Source organism: Giraffa tippelskirchi, chromosome 1, assembly GCF_054371585.1.
Source record: "Giraffa tippelskirchi isolate mGirTip1 chromosome 1, T2T-mGirTip1v1.2.pri, whole genome shotgun sequence".
Classification (NCBI taxonomy): Eukaryota; Metazoa; Chordata; class Mammalia; order Artiodactyla; family Giraffidae; genus Giraffa; species Giraffa tippelskirchi.
Genome location: NC_137275.1, coordinates 87434751 through 87448877, shown reverse-complemented (window position 1 = coordinate 87448877; position 14127 = coordinate 87434751). Strand labels below are relative to the sequence as shown.

General features: G+C 37.5%; 1 protein-coding gene across 6 annotated transcripts in view; it reads left to right on the top strand.

Moving 5' to 3' along the window:
- The window catches only part of SLC39A8 (solute carrier family 39 member 8), an 83607-nt gene that overhangs the window by 28335 nt on the left and 41145 nt on the right, over positions 1 to 14127 (top strand). For 5 of the 6 annotated variants that reach the window (XM_081483043.1, XM_081483035.1, XM_081483054.1 and 2 more), the window contains 4 exons: positions 3232 to 3394; positions 10116 to 10285; positions 12457 to 12579; positions 13057 to 13224. In XM_081483043.1, coding sequence (XP_081339169.1) covers positions 3232 to 3394; positions 10116 to 10285; positions 12457 to 12579; positions 13057 to 13224 — 624 coding nt within the window. Of the gene's footprint in view, positions 1 to 3231; positions 3395 to 4843; positions 4992 to 10115; positions 10286 to 12456; positions 12580 to 13056; positions 13225 to 14127 lie in introns of those variants that run through there. The other variant, XM_081483075.1, reaches the window with a different exon arrangement.

Below are 14127 nucleotides of genomic sequence, written 5' to 3'. Positions count from 1 at the left end.
ATCAAATGTCAAATTTCAACAGTGCAAAAACTGAAATTACTTTTGCACCAACCTAATACTTAATTAAACTAATCAATTAATTTTCACTCATAACTTCACTCCTTTATTTTTATTTTTAAAAATTAAAATATAGTTGACATACAATATTATGTTAGTTTTAGGTGATTAGATTGTGTTAGATTATATTAGATTATGTTAGTTTTGGTGATTAGAAATTTGTAGGCATTATGAAGTGATAAGTAGTAACCATCTATCCCCACACAAAATTATGACAATATTATTGATCAAGTTCCTTATGCTGTATGTTACAACTCTATGGCTTATTTATTTTATAACTGGAGATTTGTATCTCTTACTCTCCTACACCTACTTCACCCCCCCCCCCCTTTTCTGGCAGTCACTGTTTTCTGAAATAGAGAGCCAATTTAAATGAAGTAGGCCTTCCATTAATTCAGTTTTGTTAGTAGTCCTCATTCTAAAATCATAAAGCAAAGCTTGAGTTTTGTTGTCTCACTACCTTTTTGTTCTTTCAGCACAGATCATCAAGACTCTCAGCTATCTTACAATATTGATTTATATTCTTGACTGCATTTTTTTTTTAAACTGTATGTAGGAGAGTGTCTTTAATGATGTACAATGGACAGTCTGGCATCCATAAGGATAGTGACTTTAAAACTCTTGACTGCCATTTATAGTAAGAAATGAACTTTATATTGTGGTCCAGTATCCATGTGTCTGGTATGTATAAAGCGTAACTGAAGCAAAAGTTTGGCTAAGCAATACTTACTCTTGTTTTATGTGATACACTCTACAGTTTCTATGATATTGTTTTCTACTTACTTACAAAATGCTGACTCTGATGTTGTAAGTGTATTTCCTGATCCATGAATGCGTCACATTAGAGTTTAAAAGGAACTGTTTAGCAGTCATCAAGTTTTAGGAAGTCTTAGATTGTGAATTCTGAGAAGACTTTGCCCATTATCTATGCACAGCTTCCTCTTTCCTCCTATTTTGGAGGAATTTCCTTGCAGGGGAACAGTGCAGCTTTGTGTTTCTACTTCTACACCTATTTATCTCTGGAATCATGCAATGGGGCAGTTGAGCCACATGGACTCTGTATTTTTTTTTTTTTTTTGGCCGCGCCTTGTTTCTTGCCAAATCTTAGTTCCCTAAAGAGAGATTGAAACCAGGCCCTAGGCAGTTGAAAGTGTGGATTCCTAACCACAGGACTGCCAGGGAATTCCCTGGACTCTGTAATGTTTGAGCCTTGCAATGATACTGCTAGGTGTCTTCATGGTAATGAATAAACTATACCCACTTTCTCTCCCCCAGTTGGCCATCAAGCTATTTTTCTCCCTCCATTAGTTCATTATTCCCTATTCTTGACCTTAGGAAAGACTGTTAACAGAGCATTGAGTGTATTGTCACCTCTTCTAGGGGTGGCACACAGTTCTCACTGTCATGAACCCAAAGGAGAGTTTGGGTTAAATAAAGAACAACTTTAGGTGCATACTTCAACATTGAAAGTTGTCTGAATGTGCATTTTCTTTGAGGCAATTGAAGTCTTAGCATTTGGCAACTTCATACATTTTGTAGAGGGTTAGGACTTCAGGAGGGCTTCCCCCGTGGCTCAGTGGTAGTGAATTCACCTGCAATGCAGGAGACCCTGAGAGACTGGTTTGATCCTTGAGTCGGGAAGATCCCCTGGGGTGGGAAATGGCAACCCACTCCAGTAATTTTGCCTGGAAAGTTCCATAGACAGAGGAGCCTGGCGGGTTGCAGTCCATAGGGTTGCAAAGAGTCGGACTCGACTGAGCGACTGAACAACAACGAAGGGCTTCAATATATACATTTGGGGAGGACACAATCCAGTCCAGAGAACTAAGCTAAAGTCTTAGTGGGGCTTAAATATTGGCTGAAGTATGTGAAGAAATGTTCTTGGCACTTATTAGAGATATAACTTTTTAATTTGAGTGAATGGGTATTTTTAATGCTCTGTAATTCTTATGACATTTATTAGCAGTAGTAACACATTTAATTTTTTTATATTCATCTTAATAATGTAAGTATATAGAAGAAAGTTTACAGTTAAAATATACCTGAGTAAACTGATACTTTGAAAAAGTTGTTTCTGAAGAGAATTTTTTCTAATGCAGGTTCTATTCCTTATTAATAGTTAAATGAATTTCTAAACAGCCTCGCACCATTTCAAAACTTTCTATGATATAGAAGAGCTACCCACCATCACTGCGAATAATAGATATTTTAGCAAACAATGATTTGTTCTAAAGACATGTTTTAAAACAACTTTTACATATTAAGATTCTTATTATTTTAGTCTAGGATGGATGCATTTCTTAATCATGAAATTGTAAGGGAACCAGCTGTTTGTCTATAAGAAATGCTATACAGAGCCACTTCAGTAGCCTCCATGAAATACCTATTTGAACTAAAGAAAAACAGAGATGGAAGACTGAGGATATTGAGTTTGTTTTAGAGCTCTGTGTGAATTGGTTCACTGTAAATATTTTTAAAATCCTGGAAATCCACAAACTTCTTATATTTTGGCTGCTATAGATAGACTGTTGATCAAGAACATTTTTTTTGGCCATTTTTCTAGTTTCTAGCATTAAAGAGGTGTGATTTGCTTCCCAATTATAGACGTCTGTACATTTTTATAGTAGGCTTGTGTATAAAAAGTAATGCATGTAAACCCATGGCTGATTCATGTCAATGTATGGAAAAAACTACTACAATATTGTAAAGTAATTAGCCCCCAACTAAAATAAATACATTTATTTGAAAAAAATAATAAAAATAAAATATTGGCTATAAAAAATAATCTATTGGTATAGAATTCATCTATACACAAGCTATAGATAATTCACATAGCAAAATTTTAAAAATTACAGTCTACCACCAAGAGATCATGGTTAACACTTTAATGAAACTGTTCTCAGAATTAGGCTTGTATCCTCTGTGATGACCTAAATGGAAAGGAAATCTAAAAAAGAAGAATATATATGTATACACATAGCTGGTTCACTTTGCTGTACAGTAGAAACCAACACATTGTAAAGCAACTATACTCCAATAAAAACTATAAAAAAAGAAAAAAAAAAGTAATGCTGAGTGTCTAGAGAAAATACTTTGTATCTATTTATGGTATCTTTGCTTGTAAACTTTTACTATGTTGACATATATATGTTTACTTTGTTTCTTCTATTTCAGTGTTTATCAGCTGAAGAGATCTTTTCCCTTCATGGCTTTTCAAATGTTACACAGATCACCAGCTCAAACTTCTCTGTCATCTGTCCAGCAGTCTTACAGCAACTGAACTTTCACCCTTGCAAGGATAGACTCAAACACAAAACAAAACCAGGTCTTTCAGAGGGTATGTTGGAAGTTTTTTTCTCATTCGTTGGAAAATCTGTGGGCTAGTCTGAAATGAAATCAAGAACTTCTGCTGCTTTATTTGCTCTGAATCAATCTGCACAGAATCCCTTGGTAAAATAAAAAACAAAAAACAACTTATATTCTGGAAATCTTTCAGAGTAAGCATAACTAGAACTCATTTATGCCTCAAAAGTTATGCGCTTCTATTTATGGAGTCAAAATTTTACTTGGCACCAATTGAAAATTTTGTAAAATTTGGTCTAGCTTTAAACAATATATGTTTTATTCTGTGTACATTGAATGGCACATTACACTATTTGCATTCACCGTTCGGGTCATAATTGATCCTTTTCCATTACCTTGTGCTTATCATATTATTTTAAAACCTGTCAATTTATCTGTCACTGTCAGTAAAGGGATTCTAGATTAATCTAGTATGATTCTGGATTAAATCTTAAGGTACTGAGTTATTACTGCTTTGATTTTCAAAAATGAAAGAAAATGCCACTGACTATTTTAAGTGCCTATAGTAGTGTTACCATAGATTATTGCATTAAAAAACAATTGTAAAGAAATTTTAAAATATAAGTGAGTGTATTCTTACTATATAGTTCACATACTTAATTAAATGTGTGGAAAAATTCTTTCATCAGTGAGATAAACCAACTGTTGAGGGGCTGTTTGCTAACTCTACAGTTTCATGGTATTCTTGGATTGTTACCTGCCCCACATGAGTATTTTAATTCTCTTTTGTTTTGTTCCTTTATTTCCTGTTTATTAAGGATAACTGAGGGGAGGGAGAGGGCCATGGCTAGATCTTCTCTGGGGGACAGAATTCTTGGCCCAGGGAATACCAGCATAAGCTTGGGGATGATCTTGGCATGTGCTTATACATCAGTGAGAAAGCATGCATGTCTGGAGCACAGTGAGCGGGAAGCAGAGTAGAAGGAGATGGTAGCCAGGTGCCAGATAGGGAGGGCTTGTAGGGTGTGGTAAACCGGTTGAATTTTGTTCTGAATGTGGTATGAAGACACTGTAGGGTTCTAAACAAGAGGGTGATATGATTTTATTTGGATTTGTAAAAGATTATTCAACTTGCAGTTTGAAGAATAAATTGTTATGGGGCAAGAGTAGAAGCAAGGAAATGGATCAGGGGTGGGGAGCTTAGCCTGTTGAGGACTTGGTTTAAGGTAGGAGAGGAGAAGTGAGAAGATGTGGTCAGATTCAGGATGGATTTCAGTGAGGCTTCCCTGATGGCTCAGTGGCTCAGCAGTAAAGAATTGACCTGCAATGCAGGGATGCAGGAGACGTGGGTTTGATCCTTAGGTCATCAAGCTCCCCTGGAGGAGGAAATGGCAGCCCACTCTAGCATTCTCACCGGGAAAACATCCCAGTTCATGAGGTCACAAAGAGTCAGATGACTGATCATCAAAGCATGTGGGCTCTCAGGGTGGACTTTGGAGATGGTGCTAATGTGGTTTGCTCTCTGCACTGGATGTGTGACAGGGAAAGATGAATGAAATTTGAGCCAGAGAAACTGTATCCTGGAGTGGATAAGACTGAGGAGGAGCACTTTGTTGTGGAGGAAGTGAGTGGTGAGGACCAAAAGTGTATTTTTGATGTGATTAGTGTGAGCTGTTGACATAGACCCACAAGGGGTGATGTCCAGTAGACAGTGGTTACACACATCCAGAGACTAGGTTGAGGCTGGAGATTTGTCATCCTAGTGGTCTTTGGAGCCACTGATCTGAGTGAGCACATCTAATGTGGATATAGATAGAGAACATAAAGAGATAGAGAACATAGAGTAAAAATGGAGAAGAAAAGGGAAGGCCCCAACAAAGGAAGTGCCTATTTTTACTAACTTTTGGATTCCTTTGTGTATATATGAGTAACAAGGATAACAATGAAGGCAAAAATAATGATCATAGCCGACTTTTATGTAGTGCTTACTGTAACAGCTACTTTTCCAAATTCTTTTATATGTTAACTCAATTCATCTTTGGACAACTAAATGATGTAGGAACAGCTATTCCCATTCTACAGCCTAGGAAACTGAGACACAGACAGTTCAAAATCATTTGCTCAAGATTACACAGCCTGTCTCTGTGCTTCATCTGTAAAATGGAGATGGTAATAGTACTTTCCTTATAGAATTGTTGGAAATATTAAATGAGTTAACACATGCAGGTACCTAGAACAGTGCCTGGCAGAAAGTAGGAGGAATGTGCCTTTGCTCTTCTTACACACGTGCTCAGAGGTTGATTCCATTCCTTGGCCTCCATGTAAAACTATTCTTTTCTAACAAAGAAATGATTTTTTAAATAATGAAATGCCCTGGATTCTTTATATAACAGTTTACTTAATACAGAGACAATTTTTGAGCTCATTCAAGGGAATGAAAAACCAAAATAAAAGCAAGCCAAAGAGCCATGACTCATTTGTGAAGACCCTCATGCTGGGAAAGATTGAAGGTGGGAGGAGAAGGGGACAACAGAGGATGAGATGGTTGGATGGCATCACTGACTCTGTGGACATGAGTTTGAGTAAGCTCCGGGAGTTGGTGACAGACAGGGAAGCCTGGTGTGCTGCAGTCCATGGGTTCTCAAAGAGTCGGACACGACTGAGTAATTGAACTGAACTGAACTGAAAGAGTCATGATACCAGGATTTTATGAGGACATTTATTCTGATATTTCAGTGAGCAGATAAAAGAGTTTCATGTAACCTGAGACCTCACATGATTTGTGATTTTGAAATTGCCTTTCATGTGCTTTATAAACTCATATTGATGAGTGCAATAAACTGATGGTAAATTAAATTCTCTAGGAGATTAATTACATTTTAGCAGTAAGCTGATGGTCCAAAGTTGCCTCATTTTTTTTTTTTTTAGTTACAGAATGCCATTCAATTCAAATAACAGATAAGAATAATAGTATCGTACCTTTAGTAGTATCCCTGAAAATCACATTGTCCAACTCTGTAATACAACTGATGACATAAGTCTGTGCTCCAGTGGGGTTAAATGGCTTCCTTCAGGTATAATACCTAAGGTGGGATGAGAGCCCAGGGCTTCTGACTCCTGTTTTGTTGTATAACAGTGAGCCAGATGAACTAAAATATATATCATGTCTACTTACTAAATTTTTAAAAAACAATTACATTTATTTAAGACATTAGGAACTGGGTTAACTGGTTTAATTTTATCCTTTTAAAAACTCTGTGAAATAAAAGAATTAAATGAGTTTGAAAAGGTGAAGTTCTTAGAACAGTCTTAACACATTGTGGGCATTCAGTAAATGTTAGCTGTTGTTACTAATATTCCTTGAAAATGTATTAATAATTCTTCAGAGTTTACTGAGAAGCAGAGAGAAAGAATTTTCTCTGAAACAGATCATTAAAGGGAGTCCCATGTGTAGATGGAAAGGTTCAAGGAATATTTTTATATTAATTCATTCTTTGGTGCTCAAGTTGAGTGGATGAATGGATCTTTTTCCCCCCTGAATAATGTTCTAACAATACATGAAGGGAAAGCTATACTGTGTGCCTGGAGTGTGATGGTTCACACTCCCACCGTTCCCCAGGTGGTCCCATAAATTTGCACAGTGATAGTAAGGAAGGTTAGAAACATTGGATCAGCAAATGAACTTGTATTTTTTGACAGAGTTCTAGGCTGTGCCTTGAAAATATGGCATTCATTAATTTATCAAGGTATGTGTGCTATTTGCTGCGCAACATTCTAGGCTCTGAGGATGAATAAAACATAGGCCCTGTCCTTGAAAATCTTATAATTGGTAGACAAATATACATACACGCATGCTAAATCGCTTCAGTCATGTCCGATTCTTTGCGACCCCATGGACTGTAGGCTCCTCTGTCCATGGGATTCTCCAGGCAAGGATACTGGAGTGGGTTGCCATGCCCTCCTCCAGGGGATCTTTCTGACCCAGGGATTGATCCTGTGTCTCTTAGGTCTCCTGCATTGGCAGGTGGATTCTTTACCACTAGCGCCACCTGGGAAGCAGACAAATACGTAAGTGATAAAATGATAGTGGCACACAAGAAATGGCAAATGACCCAGATATCTTCAAAGAACTATGGGAAACTTGATGAGCAAGAGACTGCTGCCCAGAGGAGCCAGAAAGGCTTTATGGAGGAGGTCTTGTCATTGGTTTGGAGAGCCGCATGTGAGTTTCTCAGGCAATGAAGACAGAAAAGTGTTTCTAAGTAAAGAACCACAGTGCAAAGATATTCTGTATGTGGAAAACATTGTATCTGCGTGAAAGCCATGTTGATAAGGGGGTAAATAAACAATACTGGCGAGGTTATGTGGCAGTTTATATGAAGGGCAGTTGCAAATAGGAACACAAGGTGATGAGAATCGTGTTTTCAGATAATGAGTTCGGTGGCTATGTCAAGTTGGAGAGGAAGACCAGAGAGAAGGCCGTCATAATGCAGCCAGTGAAGACTGGGAGATGACGAGAGCCTGAACTCAAGGCACAGGCGATGGGATGGAGAAATGAGTGAAATATCTCAAGCAGAATTGATCGAGTTTGGTTGCTAATTGTGTTTGGAATTGACTGTGGGGAGTGAGAAATTGAAATTGATCCTGATGCTTCTGCTGTTTATAGAAACAGTGGACAAGGGTAGTGGAATAGGATATCTCAGGGGGAAGCTGATGAGTTTTTTATATATGTGTAGTGGCTTTGCCTCTATTTGATACTCAAAAAGTTCTTTGCATTTTGATTTTTGATTTTAGTTTCAATGTGTATTATATCTTGTCTACCTGATTAGATTATAAATATTTATTGAAAGTGAACACATGTAGGCGAGTGATGGGATAGAAGGATGTTTGTGTTAAGGGCTACACACACAGATTATACTCTGGAGGAAGAGGTGGGGTTGAGAACTTTCTGTAAGTGGAAGTGCTGAGGGGCGTGGGTAGTATTGCTTTAGGCGATAAGGTAACAAATGGGAACAAGGTGGATCTTGGGAGTCTGGTGAGATAACTCTGTAGGTATGGTCAGGAGTCTAGGACTGATAGGCAAGTATCTGCAGAAGATAAAGGCATGGTGGGTGCTGTGATGATCCTGTGGTAACATTGTAACATTTATTATCTGTCCTTTTCATATGGTGCTCAGCACAAGCTACCTTGTTTTGCTTTGTGTATATATGTTCCTGCCAGCCTCCCCAAGCCAATGGTTCAAGCCCCTTGTTGGCAGAAACCACGGTTTGGTCTACGTTCTAGGCTCCATTTGCTACGACTGTTTATTTGTAGTTAGAGTCATTAGAATAATGGTGAGCAATCCTGTATTCAGGAAGCACAATATAAAATGTTCACTGTTTTGTTGAGCCTCTTGGGCTTTTTAAAAATTAGATCACCTCTAAGGACTAATAAAGCATATTGCTAAGGAATGTGGGTCCTGGGACTGGACTGGGTTTGAAATCTCTCCTTCTATTCACATGACTCAGGCAACTTAAATAAATTCAAATGAACTCCATGTGCCTTGGTTTTTTCAACTGCATGAAGGAGGTGATAGTAGTACTAACCGCATAGGGATTTGCGAGGATAAAATGATTTAATACAAGTTAGTCAGTTAGCATGGTACGTGGCACATGACAAGCACTCGCCAACATGTACCCCAACGATAGTGTCAACAAAGAAAGCACCCCAACATTTAAAAATGTTTTCTGGGCATTTTAAAGAAGTGACAAATCAGAGGCAGCTTTCTAATCTTTCACACTGTCCTTTGCACGCCGTGAGTGGGGCCATGGGCAAAGCCAGGGTCACACAGTTCCAGGGGCTAGTTTGTACCTCAGCTTGTACTACCCTGGCATCTGCACGGTTCACACAGGCTGTTCCTCACAGTCCCATCTTGTCTTCCATCTCCTCTAGGATAACCGAGGAGATATTGAGGCCCAAAGGTCATACATACCATTGGCTAAAGACCTTAGGATGCCATCCAATCATTTTATTCTAAGTAACATTTATTAAGCATCACTAGGGTGCCTTGCCCTGAGGATGGAGATACGAAGAATGCACCCCCATCTATGTGTATAGCATATTTTCACCTTGGTCTGAGCCCAGCAGGGTGAGCTGTGCAAGGTATCTACTCTCCCCCGCTGCCATATGCTCCCTTCCTGAGTGCTCACTACACTGGGGCTCCCTGGAGGCCCGGGTGGGGGGCTGAGGTGCCACCTTCCCCGAGGTGGTGCTGTCCACAGGCGCCTGCAGATGAGTGATTATGACCAGCTCACTGTCAGCAACTATGGTCATCTTGAAGCTAACCACCCCCACCCATCTCCACCCCTACCTTGCACTCATCCTCCCATATCTTCTCCTTGAAACACACTGCCTGCACTGTTTCTCTGAAAGGCTGAGTTTTAAACTGGGCTTTGAACCACAGATGAAACCAGGTAGTCTGGAGCCTGTGGGTCTTGGATGATCACTGTGCTAGGTATTCCCCAAATTCCATGTAAGCTATGAAAGTCTAATCCCATCATGATGACTTAGGATGGGGGAAAGCGTTGCCTGTGTTACTGTTAGTATTTATATTCTCAGTTTTCTATATAATTTTCCTTGAAAAGATTTTGTTGTTTTAGAGAAGATACCTATTTCAAGCCTTTACAGAAGAAACATGTTTCAGGCTTAATGTACAGTAAGATGTCATTTGCTCCTTTGCTCTAATTAATTTCCACTCTTTTCCCTCTCACCCACAGTTTGGGGATATGGATTCCTGTCAGTGACAATTATTAATCTGGCATCTCTCCTTGGATTGGTTTTGACTCCGTTGATAAAGAAATCTTATTTCCCTAAGATTCTGACCTATTTTGTGGGGCTGGCCATCGGGACTCTATTTTCAAATGCAATTTTCCAACTTATACCAGAGGTAAGGAGGTTGGGCTGTTTGTTTCTGTGAAAAATTGTTGCTTTTAAATGTTTCAGCACTTTGTACATTTTAAGCCTCCATAATTCTTGCAGCAGTTTATGGTCTGGTTTATAGTGTTTTGGATAAGAAAAAGCTGAATCACAGCAAACGAAAAAGCTTGTCCCAAGCTCTGGGGAAGTCAGTGTCAGGGAGAAAATTGATCTTCTGGGTGGCTACCACCAGGACGTGCTCAGACAGCCCTGGGACACCTTGGAGGGCCTTAACAACTCTATTCTGTCACACAGTCAGCAAATTTGATTTTCTGTACTTATTGTTAATTTATTTCTGAAGAGCACACAGTGTCTAATTTACTAAACATATGAAACAAAATTCCTTCGTATATTTACGACAGCCGTAGAAGATCAGAGGACATATTAGAAAAAGGTTGACAAATCTTTTCTTTTTTTTTTTTTCCCTTTGACTGTGGGGAAAAAAAATCAATTGAGGGCTGATAAATAAATAGCGCTTATTTTTTCCTTTAATGAAATGTGTTACAGATGCTGTTGACCAGAGTTGATCAGCACATGATATATACGTTTTACTTCAAATCTATAATGTGGTCATATAGGGAAGAGAGGCAGAGGGAGGAGAATGAATAGAGGAAAAGAGATGGGAAGGAGAAAAAGACATTAATAGGAAGGAGCCATAAAGAGGAACTAGAGAAATCCATACCCACGTGGATGATATCACTCCAGCCCATGTACACACAAAGGTGGAGCTCCAAACAGAGAGAAAGTAGTACCACCTTCAGCTCATAAGTTTTAGAAAATGATAACTATATGAAAGTGAGGATGTAACTTCTGAAAGTCATATTATTATTATTATATCTAGAAGGGACCTAGGAGAACATGTACTTCAAACCCTCAACGGCAAAAATTAAAATCCAAAATTGCAAAAATTAAAATCCAAGGAGATTAAATCACTTATAATCAGTAACAAAGCCAGGATTATAGTACAGGCTTTCTGAATAAAAACATTACATGTAATATTATACATGGACCATATTTAACATAACATATATATTAACTCATCTGATTTGTGGGTCAAATTAAATTAAACTGATATTGTATGTGAACTTAGGATTGTACCTTTATGATTTTGAAGTTTTCTATTTTATTGAACATAAAAATGTCTACTAGGAAAATAAGACACTTCTTCAGTAGCACTTAAAGATATTTTTTGCCTTTCTGTGATAATTAGGGAATTATGGATGGATGTGCTCAGAGAATTATGTAAACACTAAAGAATATATCTTTTTAATAATAACCCCAATTTACATAATTATTCCTTTTGTGGCAAAATTACTTCCCCTTTGTTATTTTAGTTTCATACCCTCTGTGTTAGGTATATGGAGCAGGTATTTTATGTCATTTTTGCACTGTATAAATAGGTCCAGAGAAGCCACTGAAATGAAGGTGTGGTATGAGGTCTCCCCTGCAGAGACAAACGTAGAACAAGAACCCAGGTGTCTTCTATTCTAAGTTTGTAATTCTTATCCGCTTAGAACTTCTTGACTCTATAATTTCAAACTCTAGCTCTTGCTCTATGTTCTTTAAATGATGCATAATTTCATTATCATCATGTGTGTGTATGTGTGTCTGTGTGCCTGATATCCTAAATTTTTTCTTCTTTATTCTGGAGCTCCATTCTTAATTTATCTCTGTAGGACTTACTAGGATCCTCTACATTCAAGAGGATCTCTTGTGAAAACAGTAATCCAAGTGAGCTGCCATATTTGCTTTAAAAATTTGACTCTGGATTACTTTTAGGAAAAGTGGGTAATCAATATCTCATTTGTCTTTATGACCTATATCTGATGTTATCTTATAAATATAGGAATCAGTACTGCTTTTTTACTATTAAAAGTTTACTTTTTTAGGAAATATTGCTGAAGATGTTATAGCTAGGAAACTATAAGGTACTCTGGGGGCTTTATTTAATAGAGCTTCCTCTGGTTATAAGACTTCCATGCCATCTCTTATAGATTGATTATTCAAATTTCAGGTTTTTGGCAAGTAAATTTTCCAGTATTACTTGGATGTGAAGGATGGACTTAGAACTGTGGTGAAAATTATATACTGAATTAAATTAAATTATTTGATCTTAACTGTAAGCCTTTTTTTCTCCCTTAGGCATTTGGATTCAACCCTAAAGTTGACAACTATATTGAGAAGGCAGTTGCTGTGTTTGGCGGATTTTACATACTTTTCTTTTTTGAAAGAACACTGAAGATGTTACTGAAGACGTATGGTCAGGTAAATGAACTTTGTTTAAAATGTTTGATGTTTTACCCACTAAAGTTACTTTATATAGGCATGTAAAGGGAGGAATTTTATTCTTACAATTATGTGAACAGTTCAGTTATTAGACTTGTGAATATTAGTAGAAAGAAAAGAATCAATATATTGAGAAGTATAAGAGGAACACTTGATTCTTATTGTAGAATTTGGAGTAAATACTAAGAATTTAATGTCCAATAACAGATGCACATGATTTGTTTCCTCTCATATTCATTAACATGAGAAGGTATATGTACTCTAAAACATGAAAAAAAAAAAAACCACAACAGAATCTAATAAATGAGGATACACTTAAAGTGAGAGAATTTTTTTTCATCTAAAAAGATTATACTACATTTTTCTCTTATAGATAAAAACCATTAAATTCTCTTACCTGCATGAGCAATCTTTGTTTCTTCTTATAACATTTTCCTCTCTTGTTTTTCCACGTAGAATGATCATACCCACTTTGGAAATAATGACTTTGGCCCTCCTCAAGAAAAAACTCACCAACCTAAAACATTACCTGCCATCAATGGTGTGACATGTTATGCAAATCCAGCTGTCACAGAGCCTAATGGACACATCCATTTTGATAATGTCAGTGTGGTATCTCTACAGGTATTGTCATTCTCTCTACTGCATTGTTCACACTCTGTGAAGCCTACTGTGCATGCAGCTACATTAGTATTTTGCCCATTTAAATGTGTCAGGCTTATCCCTGTATGTGTGGGAGAAGTAGAATGCAAGTCTGTTACTTTTCCCACTTTCCCTCCATGTATTTACTACAAACACATGAATTAAGCATGAAATTGTGAGTTTCTGGGTCAGAGGCTTTACTATTCTCTAAGACTGTTTAACTATATAAGAACTACTTAGATTTATACAATAATGTGTAGCAAAATTAATTCAGAATATTTCTCTTATTTTGCAATTCTTTCAAGATCCCAAAGAATCCTTTTGAGTGATTTTGAAACTGAAAGAAGACTTGTAAGCTAAGAAAATTGTGTTTAGGGATTTCCTTTGTGGTCCGGTGGTTAAGACTCTGCCCTTCCCATGCAGGGGGCACAGGTTCAACCCCTGGGTAGAGATCTCAGATCCCACATGCCACACGGTGTGGCCAAAAAATTAAAAAAAAAATTTTTAATTGTGTTTATTAATTAATTGATTTAGAATTTATATTTCAATTTTCTAAATAATGTTAATAAGTTTAATTTCATGAGCAAGAATTATATGCTGGGTAATAGGCCAGGTGGAGCAGTAGTAAAGATTTCTCCTGCCAGTGCAGGAGACACAAGAGATGTAGGTTTGATCCCTGGGTTGGGAAGATCCTCTGGAGTAGGAAATGACAACCCTTTCCAGTATTCTTGCCTGGAAAATCTCATGGACAGGGGATCTTGGTAGGCTACAGTCCATAGGGTCTCAAAGAGTCATGCTCTACTGAGGACACACACATACACAATAGACCAGGCACTTACTTTGTCTCATTCATTTTCCTTAATAACTATTTTAAGAGTAGAATTA